This window comes from Garra rufa, chromosome 9 (assembly GCF_049309525.1).
Source record: "Garra rufa chromosome 9, GarRuf1.0, whole genome shotgun sequence".
In the NCBI taxonomy this organism is placed as follows: Eukaryota; Metazoa; Chordata; class Actinopteri; order Cypriniformes; family Cyprinidae; genus Garra; species Garra rufa.
In genome coordinates, this window is record NC_133369.1 from 7,682,246 (window position 1) to 7,692,539 (window position 10,294).

A 10,294-nucleotide genomic window follows, 5' to 3' on the forward strand; every position below is an offset into this window, starting at 1 on the left:
GCAGTGGAGATTTTTACGCTCACACTGTGGGCAGTCAGCCTTTTCGAGGGCTGACTGTGCGTGCTCTACACTCAAGCAGACCACACATAGACTGTGTGTATCCCCACCAACAATGAAGCATTGGCAGGAAGGAACACACTATCTATGTGGCTGCTTGTACCGCCTAGTTTCGTAACACTTCTTTCCCCCATGGTTGCATTTTAAAGGTCATACTACTCAAATAAAAGCCGTGCAAACTGGCACGAAAAAACAGCAGTATGACCGAGACAGACACAGACACAGAGCGCTCTCGCTGAATGACAAAAGCTGCCGCCGGCTTCAAACGCACGCGTTTTATACTTCCCGGTCGATGACGTCACCGCGCCTGTGACGTCACTCCCGTCATTTCATTGGTTGTTATACACAGTTCAGAGTGCGGCCCGCCAATGGCGTTCCCCATAGCGTTCCTGACGCGGCTCGAGTTCCCGGAAGGGAACTATCTTTTTTACTATTCATAGTGACCACAGCTGTCAAAGGAACCACAAAAGTAGTGTTTTCTAAAGTCACACAATAGTTTTGTGAGACAAAGACCAAATCATTTCACACACTTTAATGTAGAAACAATTTTTACTCTGAAATTGCTAGTCATTTTCACAAGCAGCAAAGGAACTGTGAGTAACACGTTAAATTAAACGCAGAAAGGCTAAAATAGTATTTCTTGTAAAATGTGCTCCAATAAACTGATTTAAAAACTACTTTTTACAGCAGTTTTGAGAAGCAATGTTGGTTTGCTGTTAAGGAAGTCAACCGTAGCATGATGTGCCATCTTTGAATCTAAAATCAATATGAATGTGATTTGAGATCTTTGTCAGAGAAAAAATGGGGTTTGTTCTACTTTTATGGTGTTTTGGTCATTATGAACTGTCATTGTACTGAAGATTTAAAAAAAAAAAAAAAAATGATCTTTTAAAATTTGGCTACAAAATAGCAGCCCGAGGGTAAATAAACAATGACTGAACTACCCATTTTATAAGCTGTTTTTGGACAACAAAAAGCAAATCACTAGAGATCAAAAACATCCTTCAACTGAGCAAAAATAGCCATGCAGATTTAAAATAATAATTCAGACAAAAAGAGTTTTGACTCATTGTCTTGTTGTTCAAAATCTGTAAACTATCAGTTTTACCATTCATAGTGACCACAGCTGTCAAATAAACCACAAAAGTAGTCAGTTTTCTAAAGTCATACAATAGTTTTCAGAGACAACAACCAAATCTTCCCACACGCTGAAAGTATTGTATGAACATTTTTTTCTCAGAAATTGCTAGTAATTTTCACAAGTAACAAAGAAACTGCAAGTAACATGTTGAATTAATGATAGAAAGACTGAAATACTATTTATCATTTATACGGTGGTTTGGAGAAGAAATGTAGGTCTGGCATTAAGGAAGTCAAACCTGGCATGACATGCAATTTTTGAATCTGAAGTCAATGTGAATAGGATCTGAAATCTTTGTCAGAGCAAAAAAGTGGTTTGCTCTACTTTTATTAGTGGTGCAACGGATCACAAAACTCACGGTTCGGATCACATCACGGATTTTGAGTCACGGATCGGATCATTTTTCGGATCAGCAAAAAAAAAAAAAAAAGTTTTTAAATAATTTCTGAATGCTAACTAAGTACTTCTAATCCACAGCAAAAACTACTAGCTGAACTAATAAAGTCAGTAACAAAACAAGAACAGTTACACAAATGACAAGTGTAGATGAATACACAATAAAGATACTAATAAAATCAATAACACTAGTATTCAGGTGCAGATATGTAATAGTTAATTGTAAAATAACTAGTGCTTCTCACTGCAGGTATTTATAGGATGCTGTCTCTTTAAGCGCTAATGCAAGTCCCTCTGGCACGCATCTTTCTCAGCTGTTTCAGTTCACCGAAGACATAAACGACTGTGTTTACCAGAATACAAAAACGGGTATTTAAACATAACTTTGTATGTATGTTAAGAGAAGTTTTAAAGAGGAATCAATCTGTGAATCACGCAGTCTAAATCGCGCGTCTCTCTCTCTGTCTCTCTCTCTCTCTTTGCGCGTGCACGCTTGTGTGCGGCAGCGGTAAAAATACATAAAAAACAGCGCGCGTGTTCTCTTTTGCTGCAGCACTTTAAACTGTTTGAAATGGTAAATTGGCAAGACAAAACATGTGCAAATTATAAACTTTTACTCTATGATGGTTAAACTTAAATTAATCCGCGAACCACATGCGTACCGAACCGTGGAGTCCGGTCCGTACGGATCACGGATCATCTACGATCCGTTGCACCCCTAACTTTTATGGTGTTTTCAATCAAAAAACTGATTACAAAATGGCAGCAGGTGGAGTAAACAATGACTGAACTATCCAATTTTTAAGTTGTCTGCTCATTTTGAACAAAGAAAATCCCTAGAGATCAAGACCATCCTTCAACAGAGCTAATTACATAACCATGCAGATTTACAAAATAATAAGACAAAAATTAGAGTTTTGGCTCATCCTCTTCCTCTCGTTGTTTCAAACCTGTAAGTTATCAGTTTTACCACAGCTGTCAAAGGAACCACAAATGTAGTCAGTTTTCTAAATTCATACAATAGTTTAATGAGACAAAGACCAAATCTTCCCACGCACTGAACGAAATTTGGTGTGAAAACAATTTTCACAAATAACAAAGAAACTGCAAGTAACACCTTGAATTAAAGGTAGAAAGACTGAAATAGTATTTCTTGGAAAATGTGCTCCAATGAACTCATTCAAAAAAAATAATTTTTACAATGGATTTGAGAAGCAATGTTGGTTTGCTGTCATGACGTGCCATTTTTGAATCTGAAATCAATGTAAATGTGACTTGGGTTTTGTTCATTATGTGGTGTCATTACAAACAGTCAGACTTGCTTAAACATTCTCCAAAAAAATAAAAAATCCAATTTGGTTACATAACAGGAACATGAGGTTGAGTAAACAATGATTGAACTACCTAAATTTTAAGCATGTCAGCTCATTTTGGCAAACAAAGACAATTACTAGAGATCATGAACATCCTGTAACAGAGTAAATTAAACAACCATACAGAATTAAAAGAATAATTAAGACTTTTGACTCATCCTTTTGTGTTTAGAATCTGTAAACTATCAGTTTTACTATTCATAGTGACCACAGCTGTCAAAGGAACCATACAAGTAGTCAGTTTTTTAAGTCATACAATAGTTTTGTGGGACAAAGACCAAATCTTCCCACACACTGAAAGAAACTTTTACTCAGAAATTGCTAGTCATTCTCACAAGTAACAAGTTGAATTAAATGTAGAAAGACTGAAATAGTATTATCTCCCAAAAACGATTTCCATTAATCTCTTCAATAAAATTTGAAAAATCAATGATTTAAAGACCTAATGTTCTTAACCTGGCATGACATCCTATTTTTGAATTTGAAACCAATGTGAATGTGACTTGAAATCTCCGCCAGAGAACAAAAATGGGTTTTGTTTTATATTTATGGTTGTTTTGTCATTCCAAACTGTCCTCAGATTAGATTTGCTTAAAGATTCTTCAAAAAAATCCACTTTGGTGTAAAAAAATCAGAATGAGGGTGGATAAACCATGACTGAACTGCCCAAACTTTACGCTGTCTGCTCGTTTTGGACAACAAAGCCAATCACTAGAGATCAAGGACATCCTTCAACTGAGCAAATGAAATAACCAAGTTTTCTAAAGTCTAACAAGTTTTATGAGTTTTCATTTTAAAGTTTTCTACTGTTCATAGTGACAACAGCTGTCAAACTTTAAAAATGACCAAAAATTACATAAAGTAGTCTGTTTTCTAAAGTCAAACAATAGTTTTATAAGACAAAGACCAAATCTTTCCATGCACAAAATAAATTTGGTGTAGAAACAAATTTCACTTGGAAATTGCTAGTCATTTTCACAAGTAACAACAAAACTGCATGTAACATGCTGAATTAAACGTAGAAAGACTGATGTAGTATTATCTTGTCAAACGATTCCCAATAACCTCTCCAATAAAAATAATTTTTACAATGATTTAAAGACCCAGTGTTGGTTTGATGTCAAGGACGCAAAACATGTGCATGACATTTGCCATTTTTAAATCTGAAATCAATGTGAATGTGACTTGAAATCTTTGCCAGAAAACAAAAATGGGGTTTGTTTTATATTTATGGTGTTTTGGTCATTACGAACTGTCTTGCTTAAACTAACTTGCTTAAAGATTCTTCAATCAAATCCCCTTTAGTGTAAAAAAAAAAAAAAAAAAAAAAATGAGGGTGAGTAAACCATGACTGAACTGCCCAAACTTTACGCTGTCTGCTCATTTTGGACAACAAAGCCAATCATTAGAGATCAAGGACATCCTTCAACTGAGCAAATGAAATAACCAAGTGGATTTAAAAAAAATAATTCAGACAAAAATGAGAGATTTGACTCATCCTGTAAAATATCAGACAAAGACCAAATCTTCCCACACACTAAAAAGCAATTTGGTGTAGAAACAATTTTCACTCAGAAATTGCTAGTAATTTTCACAAGTAACAAAGAAATTGCATGTAACACGTTGAATTAAACGTAGAAAGACTGAAATAGTATTATCTTACAAAACAATTTTCATAATCTCTCCAATAAAAATAATTTGACCAATAACTTAAAACCAGTCACTAGAGATTAAGGAGTTCCTTGAACTGAGCTAATGAAATAACCATGAGAATTTAAAATAATAATTCAGACAAAAATTTGAGTTTTGACTCATTCTCTTGTTGTACCAAACCTGTAAATGATCAGTTTTACTGTTCATAGTAACCACAGCTGTCAAACTTTTAAAATAAATACCAAAAAGTACATAAGAGTAGCCAGTTTTCTAAAGATTTATGAGACAAAGAGCACATCTTCCCACATACTGAAAGAAATATGGTGTAGAAACAACTTTCACTCAGAAATTGCTAGTAATTTCCACAAGTAACAAAGAAACTGCAAGTAATATGTTGAATTAAAAGTAGAAAGACTGGAAAAGTATTATCTTGCAAAATGACTTCCAATAATCTCTTCAATAAACTTTAAATGATTTAAAGACACAGTGTTGGTAACCTAGTATGACTTGACAATGTGAATGGTATTTGAGATCTTTGCCACAGAACAAAAATGGGTTTTGTTCTATATTTTTGTTGTTTTGGTCATTACAAACTGTCCTCAGACTAGACTTGCTTTAAGATGCCTAAAAAAAATCCCTTTTGGTGTGAAAAAAGCAGAATGAGGGCAAGTAAACAATGCCTGAACTATTTCCGATACCCAAACAGTTTTTTAGACAACAGAGCCGAGAGCTATAGATCAAGGACATCCTCTAACTGAGCGAATGAAAGCACCATGCGGATTCGCAAACTCAAAAACACCCCAGACCATCTACGCCAAGACCAAGCAAGTGGGACCTAGATCAATAATCTCAAATGAGATGAAAAATTATTTCATTGGCCTTCCCATCTTACACACTGCCCAATTTTCGAAGCGCCTCTTATTAAAAATGCATCAAGAGAGCCTTGAAGGCAGTGCAGCGCTGTTTGTTTGGCCAAGGACATTATATGAGAAATAACTTCAAAGCCAAGCCACGACTGCAATACCCGCGGCCTTGTCTCATCGCTGGAGCGCTGTTGATAGAAGAAAGCCACTAAATATTTGCATTCAGGAAAAAAGGGCCCATTATTTACCAACGTGACATCATGATGAATTGACTAGATCTCAGAGCTGAACTACAGTAATCATGCTTTCTGTCCGACGGCATTTCAATCCCAATACGCTATGACATTTACCTACACCGGGAGGGAAATGTAATGAGGACGTTAGTATGCACAATGATCCGCTGTTGTTTGGCACACGTACGCAAGAAAGCTAAAAAAAATGAATACGAGGGAGGTTAATGTCGTGCTGCGGCAGCGCAACTTCATTCTATAATTTCCATTAGATTTCCATTAGACTGAGTCACTAAGCACTAACACATGCGAGGGAACACTGCATGAGTTTAAAGGTGTTTGTTCAAAGTAAAAATGCTTTTAAACAGCAACATGGGGGATTTTTACTCATCTAGTCAGCTTCAAGTCATGTCAAATACAACTCAGGTTGATTGCAACACCAAAAGATGGATTTTACTTTTCAAACCGAGCACATTTGCAGTATAATAAACTGATCAATCAACAGACCTGCTTGTTATTTCATTCACAACACACCAGCAACTATCTCAGATGGATTATTTATTCTTCACAACTCACTACTTTTACCCTACAAGCTGCTATTTGTGACAGACGGTTCTGGTGGGCAGTTATGAGCTATTTCTGTGTCGCTCTGTGAGCTTAGGCTGCCGGTTATAAATCTAATGCATAAACATACGAACACCAATCAATCATGCCTACTGTCCAGTACTACAAGACCCATGCAACCTGTGCTTTTCATTAAAGCAAAGCCCTGCAGAAATCCTGAACTGTGCACTTCATTAAAAAGATTAATAAGACCGGTCATATTATACAGTGAGAGAGAGAAAACCGGCAGAGAGAAAGAGTTTTCAGAGTCAACATGGGAAATAAAAATAAACAAATCAAATTAAGCATTTGAAGGTGCAAATACAGCAGCTGCGTTACAACAAAACAATAAAAAAAACTTGAAATAAAAAAAAACTGCGTGATAAAGCTATCCAGCAATGTGTCCATCAACCCATCTGTCCACCTACTTAGATTGCATAGTTATCTAACTCTCTCTCTTTCTCTCAGTGTTACTGAAAAAAAATATTTAGATTTTTTTTTATAATTACATGTGCCACTGCAAAGTATTACGAGATGACTTTGTGCTATATAACTTACAGGTCCTTACTATACATGTCATTAAATTGCATAATAATAACCTTTTTGAGTCACTGAAATGTTAATGTAAATTTACCAATAAGAGTATCATGTGGATGGTAACATGCAACATTAAATGCCTTGAAAACAAATTTAGGACAAAACAACCTGTAAATAATTTCTAATAAGGGGGGGATGCCCCTTTCAGCATAAATTATGTTTAATTAGCGCATATATTATATATTAAAAATACATGCAATGCATGCTGTTTTCAATTTATTTGTACAGTAAAACTACACATATTGCCTTGTTAAATATACATTTTCCTTGGGACAACATTTTGCACACGCAACAGAAATATTAGTAATGCTACAATGTACAGAGATCGAGAGAGACAGAGAGAGAGAGAGAGAGATTTTAAGCAGTGCTCACTTCCATAGCTGTACTAGATAGATAGATAGATAGATAGATAGATAGATAGATAGATAGATAGATAGATAGATAGATAGATAGATAGATAGATAGATAGATAGATAGAAATGTTAACATTACTTTTGCTCACTCCCAGTATCTATTGAATCGAGAACTTAAAATCTAATGAGAACATATGCGATGAAAATTGACGTTTTTAAAAGAACAAACGTCTTGAAACGGGACAAAATGAAAACAAATCACCAAAAAATCTGTCCTGTGATAATGGAATCGACTACTGAGCGCATAAAGATGCTTTTCGAATATGATAGTTACGGATGCACGTGAACACACGTATGTTCAGCATTAAGCCTGTGTTATACAGACACAACTGAGGCTCTGTAAACTCCTGCCTATGTTTTTGCGTTTTCCCATCTCATCCAGACACCTGCAGCCCCTCAGTCTCCTCACAAACCCACCGATAGCAGCAGCAGCACTTACCCTGCACACACGACAGTATACAGCAGAACACTATATTCCCAATGATAAATCCAGTTTTAATCGTCATCGTGGTAGCGTGAGCGCATCTGATACATCCTCTATGTGAAAGCACTAGAAATCCTCGCCATCCCTCATTATCAGCTGCTTTCATAGTCTCAAGTGTCCGGCAGAAACGGATATTCCTCGCGCTGGAGAGGAGACTGATCGCTGGAGTCAGTCAGCGCTGGATGTATGAGGAGACCAACAGCAGCAACCTTGACGAGGACTCAACCATCTCGCCAACAGGGGCACAAAGTATTCTCTGTACTCCTCATATGACTCTCCTCACTTACAGAGCAGCGCATGCTGCTTTCAATGCATCTCTAATGAACGCATGCATTCACATGCACGTTGCATTTCACGAAGAGTTGCCAAATTCACGCGCGTTACTGTTTTAAACGTTGCCAAATGTTGCGGCGTCGTTTTAAAAAGTGAATGCATGCAATCGGCGACATCTGTGCGTCGTCATTGATCACTATTTGGAGTGTGTAATGTATTCCAAAAATAAAATGGATTGCCAAATGCGCGCTTTGAATGTTGGCAACGCATCGGGCAAATGCATGCACATAGAGCGTGTATCGAACGTTCCACACAATGCAGAACGAAAGCAATTGCATTTAACAAATAGTTACCAAATGTTACTTAACTACTGAAATAATTCAAACAGAGACGCATCAACAAAAGCAACGCCTTACTCTAATAATGCATAGAATAGTTTGCATGCGTTATATCTGAAAATGTTTGCAATGCACCAAGCAAAAGCACTGCTTTAATAAATGCATGCAGAAAAAGTGCTTTGTCATTAAACATTGCATGTACGCACAAAGTTGCGTGTTTATATATTTAACATATTTGCACTGCATCAACTAAAACCTATGCATCAGTTTGTGTTGCATTATCATAATCAGTCTATTCCAGCACTTCATTAAAAGTGGGAGAGCGTCCAATTTATCTATGTATAGCCCCCCCTAAGGTACATTTAATCAAAGATGGGATTTTAGAGGGAGTCTTCCGCCATCTGTAGGTTAGGACCACTTCTGTTCCATACAGCACTCTAACACACACACACACACACACACACACAGAGAGAGAGAGAGAGAGACAACTTCTCTCTCTCCCTCTGATAAAGCTAATATACGCACACGCATGCATTCAGATAAGGATGGCTGAGAGCTTGGGTTTCTTTGGAAAATATTTGTTGACAGCTAAAGATTATAGTCATCAGAAAGATAGAGGCTCGTAATATATACAAATTGAAGATGTTTTCTATAGCAGGGCTTGAAAAGCGTCAACAGTGTGAACACACATAGAGGTCAGTCAAGAGCTGTCCGTGGTGCTGAATTAATTACTCCACACTATAGACTGCAGAAGGTGCAATTAAACGAATAGTTCACCCGTAAACTCACCCTCATTTACTCATCCTAAAATATCAAAGTATGATGACGCTTTCTATAGAAGACAAAAGGAGACTTTTAAAGTGACTGTCAAACTTTAAAAAAAGGACAAAAAAGCACAATAAAATCATCTTCTAATTATGTGATATGCGCATTAAAAACAGCATAAAATGATTCATCTTGCCCTCAACTGTAGCTCCTTTGTGCTTCTGTATATTCAAAATGTGTGTATTGTGATCGGTAATGAGACACATGAGAACCAATGACTTGACCTGACAGCAAGTTTAAAGAGGTTCTTGTCTTTCTTTCTTCAGTTAAAAAGAAATTAAGGCTTTTGAGGAAAATATTCCGGGATTTTTCTCCGTATAGTGGACTTCAAAGGGGATCAACAGGTTGAAGGTCTAAATTGCAGTTTCACTGCAGCTTCAAAGGGCTCTACACGATCAGAGGAATAAGGGTCTTATCTAGCGAAACAATCAGTCATTTCCTAAAAAAACAAAAATAAAATAAAATAGTAAAAATTATATTTTTAGTCTTGCACTAGCTCTGTGATGTGCGTCCACAACTTCAATGTGCACTAAGCAATGATAGGTGAGTAACGCTGATTTTGCATTGTTTCACTCAATTTATCTGTGTTTGCTTTTGTGTGTCATCTTCGCTTGTTTCCACGATTGCCATTATGCCAGGGTTGTGTATGTATGTGTGGGATGGAGATATCAAAATAGGGGCGAGGTCTTGTTGGGCTATGGGCGTGTTTGCTTTGGTGCTTTTAAATATTAGAATTGTTTGGCAAAAATCGCTTAGTGCACCTTTCGTGCATTACGTAATCATGTTGGAAAAGTCTAGCGTGGTAAGTTCTTTGTCTGTGTGCTTTGGTTCAAAATGGTAGGTTAGGGCAAAAACTTTAAAATCATAAAATGTTGTTTTTCCTTTTTTTGTATAAGGTGTTTGACTTTATACATTTTGCTTAATACTGGGTCGGTACTTCCGCCTACATCATGCGTGACCTTTTCAATGTGACTACATAATGTGTGAAGTCGAGCTAGTGCAAGATGAGCATTTGTGGTTAAAAAGTATATACATGTATGTATATATA

The 10,294-nt window shown here is 36.6% G+C and overlaps 1 protein-coding gene across 1 annotated transcript in view; it reads right to left on the reverse strand.

Annotated features, from left to right (window-relative positions):
- The window catches only part of csmd3a (CUB and Sushi multiple domains 3a), a 516,772-nt gene extending 508,856 nt beyond the window's left edge, over nt 1–7,916 (reverse strand). The window contains exon 1 of the mRNA XM_073847643.1: nt 7,766–7,916. Coding sequence (XP_073703744.1) covers nt 7,766–7,916 — 151 coding nt within the window. The remainder of the gene's footprint in view (nt 1–7,765) is intronic.
- Nucleotides 7,917–10,294: the final 2,378 nt, after the last annotated feature.